At 42.8% G+C, this 13,460-nt stretch overlaps 1 protein-coding gene across 1 annotated transcript in view; it reads left to right on the forward strand.

The window, feature by feature from the left end:
- Positions 1–12,276, forward strand: part of MINPP1 (multiple inositol-polyphosphate phosphatase 1) — a 94,293-nt gene extending 82,017 nt beyond the window's left edge. Inside the window, exon 5 of the mRNA XM_021696105.1 lies at positions 12,174–12,276. Within this exon, the coding sequence (XP_021551780.1) occupies positions 12,174–12,225 (52 nt within the window). The 3' untranslated portion in view covers positions 12,226–12,276. The remainder of the gene's footprint in view (positions 1–12,173) is intronic.
- The last annotated feature ends 1,184 nt before the right edge of the window (positions 12,277–13,460 follow it).

The raw sequence follows: 13,460 nt of genomic DNA on the forward strand, positions 1-13,460 counted from the left end.
GACTCATGAATCAGGCAGCACCCCGTCTAGCAAGTAGAAAGGAGCCCCCTGATTAAACTATTTTAAAAGTACTTTAAAAATAAATAAATAAGGGCGCCTGGGTGGCTCAGTTGGTTGGGCGACTGCCTTCAGCTCAGGTCCTGATCCTGGAGTCCCTGGATCAAGTCCCGCATCGGGCTCCCTGCTCAGCAGGGAGTCTGCTTCGCCCTCTGACCCTCCCCCCTCTCATGTGCTCTCTCTCTCTCATTCTCTCTCTCTCAAATAAATAAATAAAATCTTAAAAAAAAATAAATAAATAAAAAGTACTTTTTAAATTGTGTTTTACTTAGTAACGGTACAAAAGCCACTGCTTTTGCTAGGGAGAACAATATGATTATTTAAATATACTTCTTTCTCTTTAAGAAAACATGGTTTGTGACTATGATACTGCAGTACAAAATCTGGGGCTAGTTCAGTTTATTGCAATACTTGTCCTCTTTTTTTTTTTTTTAAGTTTTATTTATTTAAGTCATCTCTACACACAAAGTGGGGCTGGAACTCAGGACCCCGAGATCAAGAGTTGCATGCTATACCGACTGAGCCAGCCAGGTGCCCCATACTCATCTTCTTTTAATGTTTTTTTCCACTGAGATATAATTCACATACCATAAAATTTGCCCCATTTAAAGTATACAATTTAGTTGTTTTTAGGACATTCACAAAGTGATGCAACCATCACCACTATGTAATTTGGGGATATTTTCATCGCCTCTGAAAAACCTCATACTTATTAGCAGTCACTCCCCACACCCTCCTTCCCCAGCCCCTGGCAACCACTAATCTATCTTCCAGCTCAGTGGATTTGCTGATTCTGGACATCTCACGAAAATGGAATCATGCGCTATGTGGCTTTTTGTGCCTGGCTTCTTTCACTTGGCATAATGTTTTCAAGGTCCATCAACGTTGTATCATGTATCAGTACTATGTTCCTTTTCACGGCCAGATAATATTCTACTGCATGGATATCCCACCTTTTCTTTATCTCTTCTTCAGTTGCTGGCTGTTTGACTTGTTTCCCCCTTCTTGGCTGTTAGGAATAACGTTGCTATGAACATTTGTGTACAGGCTTTTGTGTGGACATTTGTTTTCATTCCTCCTGTATAGTATATGCCTAAGCTTGGAATTGCTGGGTCATATGCTAACTTTGTGTTGATTCATTCGAAGACTATATTCTGAAGTGGCTGCGCCATTTTACAATCCTGCCAGCAGTGTTGTAGGGGTTCCAATGTCTCCATAGCCCCACCAACACTTGTGACTGCCCATCTTTTATTAGAGTCATCTTCATGCGTGTGAATGGTAGCTCACTGTAATTTTGACTTCCGTTTCCCCAGTCACTAATGTTGTTGAGCATCTCTTAATGTTCCTGTTGGTCTTCTGCCTATCTTCTTTGGAGAACTGTCTCTTCAAATCCATTGTCCATGTTTACAATGAGTTATTTATCTTTTATTGTTGAGTAATAAGTGTTTTTGTATATTCTGGACACTAGACCCTTATCACATATATGATTTTACAAAAAAATTTTTTTTTCATCCTGTGGGTTATCCTTTTCACTTTCTGATAATGGTCTTTGAAGCACAAAAGATTATTTTGAGGAAGTCAGTTTATCTGTTATTTTTTGGAAGTTGCTTGTACTTTGGGTATCATATCTAATAAACCATTGCCTAATCCAAGGTCATGAAGCTTGACATCTGTGTTTTCTTCAAAGAGTTTTATAGTTTTAGTTCTTATGTTTAGGTCTTTGATCCATTTTGCATTAATCTTTGTACACGGCCTGTTGTAGGAGTTCAACTTCATTCTTTGAATGTGGATAGTCAGTTATTCCAGCATATTTGTGGGAAATATTATTCCTGTCCCTGTTGAATTATGATGGTACTTTCTCAATTCTATTCCATTGATCTGTACGTCCCAGTACTTGTTTTTTGTTTTTGTTTTGAAAGAGAGAGAGAGAAAGTGCACATGCGGTGGGGAGAGAGACAGAGGGAGAGAGAGAGAGAGAGAATCTGAAGCAGGCTCTATGCCCAGCATGGAACCCAACATGGGCTTGATCTCATGACCCTGAGATCGTGATCTGAGCTGAAATCAAGGGTCTGAGGCTTAACCTACTGAGCTACACAGGCGCCCCCCCATTACTTGGTTTTTAATGTATGTCACAGCTGAAAAGATAACTCACAACGATTCTTGGATCAAATGGGAAAAAAATGCATCATTGTATCCGTTTACTAAGCATTTCCTATCACATGAACCAATTACCCAAATGTTTGGTTAAAGATCTAGCTAGTGAGTTTCCATCTTTTCTGATGTCTGTGAAGTGATCTTGCAAACCAATAGTAAGGTATTGCATTTTTTTCCTTTTTAATACATAGATACAAAACTCATTAAAACTCTTAATTTGGAAAAATTTTTAAACAGGTTAACAAATTATTTTTCTATGTGTTCAGAAGTACAACTATGAGAGTTTTTAGGAAGTTGTTATTACACTTTTGTAATTTTAGCAGCAAAAACTGCAGGATAACAAAAACATTTTGAAAGATTTATTTACAAAATGATCTTTCCATAGCTCATGTTTGTTACCTTAAGGAGGACTTAATTTCTTTCTTAAAAGCTGTACTAGGAAGTGTGAGATAAGTCAGCTCTTTAATTCTATTGTTATTCACTTGTGATTACACTACTAGTATCCTCTTCAACCTCTGTATGGTTTCTTTGCAGCATATATTTTTAAGCTAATTGTCTATATTGGGAGAGTATGTTAATTAAGACTTAATAATATAATTTGTTGATTTTTTTTTATGTCATTAGTTACTTCATTTACCTTTCTTTCTTTCTACATTTTTAGGGGTAATTCTAGTATTTTTCTCTTGGAACTTGTAAGTTGGATGATATTCCTTTTTAAGCTTTTTTTCACCTAATGTGTTTAAATTTGCCTCTAAGAGCTGTGTTACCTGCTTTTGGATATTATTGTTATTTTTTAAGAGTTTATTTATTTGAGAGCGAAAGATTGCAAGAGATAGAGCACGAGCAGCAGGGAGGGGAGAAACAGGCTTCCCGCTGAGCAGGGAGCCCAACGTGGGGCTCAATCCCAGGACCCTGGGATCATGACCTGAGCTGAAGGCAGACACTTAACCAACTGAGCCACCCAGGTGCCCCTGCATACTACTGATTCTTGAACTTCATTGAGGCAGATTCTATAGCTTGATACTTGGTGGACTTTTGTAAATGTTTGCCCAGAGTTAGCCAAACTGTAAAGTTTGAGGGTGCAGTCTCTGCACAAGACTGCCCCCATATCTGACCCCAGGAACTATAAGGAGTGTCAGCCAGCTTTAACATTGAAAGGAATAGTCCCCAAGCTGGCCCTCATTTCTGACACCCACTACAACTTCAGGCAGTTCCCCAAACCGGGCTCAGATTAATAATTTGCCAGAAGGACTCACAGAACTTACTGAAAGCTCTATGGTTATGTTTTTTTCTACAAGGAAAGGAGACAGATTAAAATCAGCCAAAGGAACAGACACATAGGACAGAGTTTGGGGCATGGCAAATGCAAAGCTTTCCTTGTCCTCTCCCATGGGGTCGGGATGTGTTACCCTCCTGGCAATGATGTGGGACAATTCCCAGGGGACTTTGCCAACCAGAGAAGCTCATGTGAGCCTGTGTTCAGAGTTGTCATCGTTGTTGTTGTTTTTAATTTTTAAAAAGTTGAAGATGTACAATGCATTTGATTTATTAAGTGTTCAGAATTCTTATTGGGGCTTCTTTAGGTGGACATGACGGATTGATTGATGATTGCCCACGTGGTTGAACGTGGTATTCAGGTGGACCTATGCTGTGTGACCCAAAGCCCTCATTCTACAGGCTCTGGGAAACAACAGGAGTGAAATTTAGGAGTTAAGTCTTATTTCTGAAAACCTCTGTTTAGCCAATTGAATCCAGCCCAAGTTTCCCTGGCTCGGGTGCCATTTTCCCCAGTGGGTAAAAGGTCTCTTGAATTCTTAACTACTCTCAGTTGGAGAGCAGCACTCTCTTTTGTAGGCCTGATCAATGAGGAAACTGGATCTTGGTCAGGAAAGCCAGTCCCTGTCAAATTCTTCTCAGCTTGCTTTCTCCTGCAGCCCATTTCCTGACCCTCCCTTTGGGTGATCCCCCCTCCCTCTCTGTTTCATAAAACTTCGCTGCTGGGTTAGAGACTTATCACAGGCTGTTTTTCTTCTTCGCTGTGAGCTCCTACCTTATTCATCTTTCTTTTTTTTTAAAGATTTTATTTATTTATTTGAGAGAGAGAGAATGAGAGAGAGAGAGAGAGCACAAGAGGGGAGAGGGTCAGAGGGAGAAGCAGACTCCCTGCCAAGCAGGAAGCCCGATGCGGGACTCGATCCAGGGACTCCAGGATCATGACCTGAGCCGAAGGCAGTCGCTTAACCAACTGAGCCACCCAGGCGCCCCCTTATTCATCTTTCTATCCCTAGGACAACCCAGTGCGGAGTAGTAACTACTGTATTGAATGGACTGGAGTTTTGAAACAGAAGACTGGCAGGAATAAGAAAAAGACACAGTCAGTACAAATTTCATCTAGACCCAATTGCTGGTGTTTCTTTAAGAATTTAAGCTCAGGGAGGAGGGGAAAGATGGCGGAGGAGTAGGGGACCCTATTTCAACTGGTCCCCGGAATTGAGCTGGATAACTACCAGACCACTCTGAGCACCCGCAAAACCAGCCTGAGATGTAAGATCTGGATCTCTACAAACAGAATATCGCAGGCAGTTGGTTTTTTTTTTTTTTTTTTTAAAGAATGAGAGAGAGAGCACATGAGAGGGGATGAGGGCCAGAGGGAGAAGCAGACTCCCCGCTGAGCAGGGAGCCCAATGTGGGACTCGATCCTGGGACTCCAGGATCACGACCCGAGCCGAAGGCAGTTGCTTAACAAACTGAGCCACCCAGGCGCCCAAGGGAGTTGGTTTTGAGGTACGAAGCGGAGAGCCGTGATCCTGCAGGCAGATATCGGAGGATAAGCGGCAGCGGGAGGGTGCCTGGCCGTGGGGATCCTACACTGCCGGTGAGTGACAGCCTCGCGCGCTGGGGACCAGGCACAGACTCGCAGACTGGTAGCGTCGGGAAAGGACTTTAGGGCAGCCCCCGGGGTGGAGGACCAGACCGGTGGGGTCACACGCATGCGAACTGCAGCCTCTGAGGCGGAAACCCGGTGGGCCGGGGTCCTGCTGGTGAACTGCAACCCCCGGGGATAAAAACCCCAAGCGGCGGAGTCGCGTGCGAGTTGGGAGCGGCTGGCAGTTTTAGAAGCACAAAGGGCAGAGACGTGCCCCGACCTGGAGGCAGGACAGGGAGCGCTGCGGAGGGACGCACAACCCAGGACGCTGCAGTTTATAGCAGCACGGACAGAAATGGAGACAGTGTGGCCTGCAGAGCTCACTGAAGAACAGACTGAGGTCTCTCTGCTCTGCGGCAGAGGGTAGGAAATGGTCTCTTCTGCTCTGACTCGTGGAAGAGACGCGGAAAGCCGCCAGGGAAAGGCGTCAGAGAACAAAAGCCCCAAAGACTGATTCGCACTGAGCCCATCCCCCGCCACAGGGCGCAGGGCAACTCTGCCCAAACAGGATTGCCTGAGTAACAGCGCGGCAGGCCCCACCCGCAGAAGACAGGCTGGGAAAACAAGAGGCCAGCAACCCTAAGGTCCCAAGAAAACAGGTGCATCTTGCTTGGGTTCTGGTCAATAATTTGGACTCTATACATTCCCTCAAACACCCATCAACAGAATGACTAGGAGGAGGAGCCCCCAAAACAGAAAAGACTCAGAGATTATGACTTATGCTGCAGATTTACAAATGGATGCAGATATAACCAAGATGTCGGAGATGGAATTCAGGCTAGCAATTGTGAAGACAATGGCTAGAATGGAGAAATCAATTAATGGCAACATAGAGTCTCTAAGGGCAGAAATAAAAGGTGAATTGGCAGAACTTAAAAATGCTATCCATGAGATCCAATCCAATCTAGATAATCTAACAGCTAGGGTAACTGAGACAGAAGAGAGAATAAGCGATCTGGAAGACAGTATAATAGATAAAAAGGGAAAAGAGGAGGCCAGGGAAAAACAACTCAGAATCCATGAAAATAGAATCAGAGAAATAAGTGACACCATGAGGCGTTCCAGTGTCAGAATAATTGGAATCCTGGAGGGAGTGGAGAGAGAGAGAGGGCTAGAAGATGTATTTGAGCAAATCGTAGCTGAGAACTTCCCTAATCTGGGGAATGAAACAAACATTCGAGTCCTAGAGGCAGAGAGGACCCCTCCTAAGATCAAGGAAAACAGGCCAACACCCCGGCATGTAATAGTAAAACTTGCAAATCTTAGAACCAAGGAAACCATCTTAAGGGCAGTTAGGGGGAAGAGATTCCTTACGTACAGAGGGAGGAACATCAGAATAACGTCAGACCTATCCACAGAGACCTGGCAAGCCAGAAAGGCCTGGCAAGACATATTCAGGGTACTAAATGAGAAGAACATGCAGCCAAGAATACTTTATCTGGCAAGGCTTTCATTCAGAATGGATGGAGAGATGCAGAGCTTCCACGACGGGCAGAAATTGAAAGAATATGTGACCACTAAGCCGGCCCTGCAAGAAATATTAAGGGGGGGTTCTATAAAAGGAGAAAGACCCCAAGAGTGATCTACAACAGAAATTTACAGGGACAGTCTATAAAAACAACGTCTTCACAGGCAACATGATGACAATTCATTCATATCTTTCAATAATCACTGTCAACGTGAATGGCCTAAATGCTCCCATAAAACGGCACAGGGTTGCAGATTGGATAAAAAGACAGGACCCATGCATATGCTGTCTACAAGAGACTCATTTTGAACCTAAAGATACATCCAGACTGAAAGTGAAGGGATAGAGATCTATCTCCCATGCCAGCGGACCTCAAAAGAAAGCTGGGGTAGCAATTCTTATATCAGACAAATTAGATTTTAAACTAAAGTCTGTAATAAGAGACACAGAAGGACACTATGTCATTCTTAAAGGGTCTATCCAACAAGAAGATCTAACAACTGTAAATATCTATGCCCCCAACATGGGAGCAGCCATATACATAAGCCAACTTTTAACCAAAATAAAGAGTCATATTGATAACAATACGTTAATTGTAGGAGACTCAATACTCCACTCTCAGCAGTGGACAGATCATCTAAGCAGAAAATCAACAAGGAAGCAAGAGCTTTGAATGATATATTGGACCAGATGGACCTCATAGATATTTACAAAACATTCCACCCTAAAACAACAGAATACTCATTCTTCTCGAGCGCACATGGAACTTTCTCCAGAATAGACCATATACTGGGTCACAAATCAGGTCTCAACCGATACCAAAAGATTGAGATGATTCCCTGCATATTCTCAGACCACAATGCTCTAAAACTGGAACTCAATCACAAGAAAAAATTTGGCAGAAATTCAAACACTTGGAAGCTAAAGACCACTCTGCTCAAGAATGTTTGGGTCAACCAAGAAATCAAAGAAGAACTTAAACAATTCATGGAAATCAATGAGAACGAAAACACATCGGTCCAAAACCTATGGGATACTGCAAAGGCGGTCCTAAGGGGGAAATACATAGCCATCCAAGCCTCACTCAAAAAAATAGAAAAATCCCGAATTCACCAACTAACTCTACACTTTAAAGAACTAGAGAAAAAGCAACAAACGATGCCTAAGCCACGCATTAGAAGAGAAATAATTAAAATTAGAGCAGAAATCAATGAATTAGAAACCAGAAACACAGTAGATCAGATCAACGAAACTAGAAGTTGGTTCTTTGAAAGAATTAATATGATTGATAAACCACTGGCCAGACTTATCCAAAAGAAAAGAGAAAGGACCCAAATTAATAAAATTATGAATGAAAGGGGAGAGATCACGACTAACACCAAGGAAATAGAAACAATTATTAGAAATTATTATCAACAACTCTATGCCAATAAACTGAGCAATCTGAATGAAATGGAGACCTTCCTGGAAACCTATAACCTGCCAAGACTGAAACAGGAAGAAATTGACAACCTGAATAGGCCAATAACCAGTAACGAGATTGAAGCAGTGATCAAAAACCTCCCAAAAAACAAGAGTCCAGGGCCTGATGGATTCCCTGGGGAATTCTACCAAACATTCAAAGAAGAAATAATACCTATTCTACTGAAGCTGTTTCAAAAAATAGAAACAGAAGGAAAACTTCCAAATTCATTCTATGAGGCCAGCATTACCTTAATCCCCAAACCAGGCAAAGACCCCATCAAAAAGGAGAATTTCAGACCGATATCCCTGATGAATATGGATTCCAAAATCCTCAACAAAATCCTAGCTAATAGGATCCAACAATACATTAAAAGGATCATCCACCACGACCAAGTGGGATTTATCCCGGGATGCAAGGGTGGTTCAACATTCGCAAATCAATCAATGTGATAGAACACATTAATAAGAATAGGGAGAAGAACCATATGGTCCTCTCAATTGATGCAGAAAAAGCATTTGACAAAATACAACATCCTTTCCTGATTAAAACTCTCCAGAGTATAGGGATAGAGGGAACATTCCTCAAGCTCATAAAATCCATCTATGAAAAACTCACAGCGAATATCCTCAATGGGGAAAAGCTGAGGGCCTTTCCCTTAAGATCAGGAACACGTCAAGGGTGCCCACTCTCACCACTGTTGTTCAACATAGTACTAGAAGTCCTAGCAACAGCAATCAGACAACAAAAAGAAATAAAAGGTATTCAAATTGGCAAAGAAGAAGTCAAACTCTCTCTTTTCGCAGACGACATGATACTTTATATGGAAAACCCAAAAGACTCCACCCCCAAATTACTAGAACTCATCCAGCAATTCAGTAATGTGGCAGGATACAAAATCAATGCACAGAAATTAGTTGCTTTCTTATACACTAACAACGCAACTGTAGAAAGAGAAATTACAGAAACGATTCCATTTACAATAGCACCAAAAACCATAAGATACCTTGGAATAAACCTAACCAAAGAGGTAAAGGATCTATACTCTAGGAACTACAAAACACTCATGAAAGAAATTGAAGAAGACACAAAAAGATGGAAAAATATTCCATGCTCATGGATCGGAAGAATAAACATTGTTAAAATGTCTATGCTACCCAGAGCAATCTATACCTTCAGTGCCATCCCGATCAAAATTCCAATGACATTTTTCAAAGTGCTGGAACAAACAATCCTAAAATTTGTATGGAATCAGAAAAGACCCCAAATCACCAAGGAGATGTTGAAAAAGAAAAACAAAGCTGGGGGCATCACGTTGCCCGATTCCAAGCTATATTACAAATCAGTGATCACCAAGACATCATGGTACTGGCACAAAAACAGACATACAGATCAATGGAACAGAATAGAGAACCCAGATATGGACCCTCAACTCTATGGTCAAATAATCTTTGACAAAGCAGGAAAAAACATGCAATGGAAAAAAGACAGTCTCTTCAATAAATGGTACTGGGAAAATTGGACAGCCACATGCAGAAGAATGAAACTCGACCATTCTCTAACACCATTCACAAAGATAAACTCAAAGTGGATGAAAGACCTCAATGTGAGACAGGAATCCATCAAAATCCTAGAGGAGAACAGAGGCAGTAACCTCTTTGACATCGCCCACAGCAATTTCTTTCAAGATACATCTCCAAAAGCTAGTGAAACAGAAGCAAAAATGAACTTTTGGGACTTCATCAAGATAAAAAGCTTCTGCACAGCAAAGGAAACAGTCAACAAAACAAAGAGGCAACCCACAGAATGGGAGAAGATATTTGCAAATGACACTACAGATAAAGGGCTGGTATCCAAAATCTATAAAGAACTTCTCAAACTCAACACCCAAAAAACAAATAATCAAGTCAAAAAGCGGGCAGAAGAGATGAACAGACACTTCTCTGAAGAAGACATACAAATGGCTAACAGACACATGAAAAAATGTTCATCATCATTAGCCATCAGGGAAATCCAAATCAAAACCACACTGAGATACCACCTTATACCAGTTAGAATGGCCAAAATGGACAGGGAAAGAAACAACAAATGTTGGGGAGGTTGTGGAGAAAGGGAAACCCTCTTACACTGTTGGTGGGAATGCAAGTTGGTACAGCCACTTTGGAATACAGTGTGGAGGTTCCTCAAAAATTTAAAAATAGAGCTACCCTATGACCCAGCAATTGCACTACTGGGTATTTACACCAAGGACACAGATGTAGTGAAAAGAAGGGCCATATGCACCCCCTTGTTCATAGCAGCAATGTCTGCAATAGCCAAACTGTGGAAAGAGCCGAGATGCCCTTCAACAGATGAATGGATAAAGATGTGGTCCATGTATACAATGGAAGATTACTCGCCATCAGAAAGGATGAATACCCAACTTTTACATCAACATGGATGGGACTGGAGGAGATTATACTAAGCGAAATAAGTCAAGCAGAGAAAGTCAATTATCATATGGTTTCAATTATTTGTGGAACATAAGGAATAATATGGAGGACATTAGGAGAAGGAAGGGAAAAATGGGGGCGGGAATTGGAGGGAGAGATGAACCATGAGAGACTATGGACCTGAGAAACAAACAGGGTTCTAGAGGGGAGGGGGGAGGAGGGATTGGTTAGTCTAGTGATGGGTATTAAGGAGGGCACGTACTGCATGAAGCACTGGGTGTTGTACGAAAACAATGGATCGTGGATCACTACATCAAAAACTAATGATGTATGGTGACTAACATAATATAATAAAATTAAAAACTACAAAAAAAAAAAAAAAGAATTTAAGCTCAGGGTGCCTGGCTGGCTCAGTCAGTGAAGCATGAGACTCTTGGCCTTGGGGCTGTGAGTTCGAGCCCCAGGTTTGGTGTAGAGATTACTTAAAAATAAAATCTTAAAAAAAAAGAAAGAAATTAAAAAAGAACTTAAAGAATTTAGGTTCCAAGATAACATAGGGGGATTATCTTTAAATGTGTGGTGCAGTTTACAGAAATATTTTGGAAGAGGTAGCCAATGGATTGAGCAAATTCCTGAGGCTCATTCATAATTTCTGCAATCCATGTCCTTTTTAAAAAAAAAAAAATTATTTATTTATTTGAGAGATTGAGAGAGAGACCACACACGAGCAGGGGGAGGCAGAGGGGCAGAGGGAGAAGCAGGCTTCCTCCTGAGCAGGGACCGCAATGCGGGACTCGATCCCAGGACCCTGAGGTCATGAACTGAGCCAAAGGCAGATGCTTAACCGGCTGAGCCACCCCGGAGCCCCTTGTTTAGGAATTTAGAAGGTACTGATTAAATAGTGCCTGACTACATTTTCATTTTGAACATTTTTTACTAATAGAGTTGATTCTTAAATTTGCACAAAGACAGTGACATAGGATTTCACTTGCATGCAGTGTTCTCTAAAGGGAAACAGAAGCATGGGCCCCACTGTGGTTAGAAAAACTCCCAAAAACTTCTGTATTCGAAGGGCCTGACTTTAAGCTTTCAACTGGAAAGGCATCCATTTCAAAGAAATCCACTGCAAGTAGTAAGACGCAGCTACTACTAAAACAGCTGGATAAGGAACGGTGTCACCCCACCTATGAAGTTCCCCTTCGAGAAGGCCCCTGGGGACCTAGAAAGCTGACCACTTGAGTGACTCATCTTCTCCCTTCCTACACCCAAATTTCTGCTCTAATGCTTTAAATTAGCCAAGAGAGAGTAAACTTGTGAAGTTTTAGGCACCCCACCCTCAAATCCTAATAAAAAGAGCCCTCAGTAGGGGCGCCTAGGTGGCTCAGTCATTAAGCATCTGCCTTCAGCTCAGGTCATGATCCCAGGTCCTGGGATCGAGCCCGCATTGGGCTCCTGCTCGGTGGGGAGCCTGCTTCTCCCTCTGCCTCTCCCCCCTGCTCCTGCGCACTGGCGCTCTTTCTCTTTCTGGGTCAAATAAAATCTTAAAACAAAAAAAAAGAGCCCCAGGTAAATGCTCCCTTCCTCTTTCTGTACCTGTGACCTTGCTGTGTGGCCTCTGAGTATGCTTGCTATGCTCCCCTCAAGCTTTGTGAATAATAAATCTTGTTCTTCAAGATTCCTTGATGGTTTTGCTGCGGTGTGTCCTCCAATCACAGTAAGAATGTAGAGAGCAAAATGGAGTCTCTCACGTCAAGCAGGGGCCTGTATCTAGGAGACATCGCGGGACCAGTGTCAGCTGACACCCCAGAACTGATCATGAGCAGAAGCAGAGGAGGTCTGCGGGGACTCCAAACCGATGAAATCTCTTTAAAAAGGGGAGGACTTTGGCAGCAAACTGTCAGACTCCTCGACCTGACCCCTGTTTGTCCGACCACTTCAAAAAGGGCAGCTGCCCCCGAAGGCTCTGCCCCTTGACCTCCGAACAGAACCGAGAGCCTTCCCTGCTTGCACGTCAGAAGCAGTCAGTGCCGAGAGCTGACCCGGACCAGACCGAGGCCTCATCTCAACCACGTGCCCCCCAGACTGACTTGGAGTTTGGTTCGTTCACTTCCTGCATCCTTCTGTTATCTTGTTTGTTGTGTGGCTTGTCTTCTGCCCTGCTCTGTGTGCTGAATGAGAAGCCAGGTGTAATCATGTGCTGAAATGATGCTGAGTGTGGAATCCTGAACCTGCTTTATAATTGTGGTTTCACTTTGCTTTATGATTGAATACAGCTGACATTGTGGAAAGACGTGACTCATGTGTGCGCCTTCATAGAGACGTGCTCATGATAAAGAACCACAGGGCCAGCCTGGCCACAACACTGGCCCCAGTGGTGATGGGGGAAACACCTGTAGGGTTCACTGTGAGTAAACATGGCCCTCGTGAGGGCCTCAGGTGTTTCTAGGCAAGAATGGCACTATCAATAGGCTGAGAAGACACAACAATTTTAAGTGACTTTGGATAGAATGCTCCCTTGGTGCCCAGAAGAAGCAAATGCAAATGATTTCCTAGAGAATGTGCCCTCAAGGTCAGGCCTCAGGCAATTCTCACAGAGAGCACAACAAATTTGGGCTCAGAAACAAAACAGAACAAAACAAAACACCCACAAAGAATATTCAAGAAAATAAGTCACCATGAATGAGAGGCAGCAGAAACAACAAATGATAAAAGCAACCCCATGAAGACTTCAGATAGCTGGAGGTGGTTAGTTTGTTGTGTTGTTTTGTGGTTTTTTTTTAGATTTTATTTATTTATTTGAGAGGGAGCGAGCAACAGAGAGAGCACAAGCAGGGGGAGAGGCAGACTCCCGCTGAACAGGGAGCCTGATGTGTGGCTCAATCCTAGGACCCTGGAATCATGACCTGAGCCAAAGGCAGATGCCACCCAGGTGCCCCAGAGGTGGCCATTTTGAGTCAGGCA

Source organism: Neomonachus schauinslandi, chromosome 6 (assembly GCF_002201575.2).
Source record: "Neomonachus schauinslandi chromosome 6, ASM220157v2, whole genome shotgun sequence".
Classification (NCBI taxonomy): domain Eukaryota; kingdom Metazoa; phylum Chordata; class Mammalia; order Carnivora; family Phocidae; genus Neomonachus; species Neomonachus schauinslandi.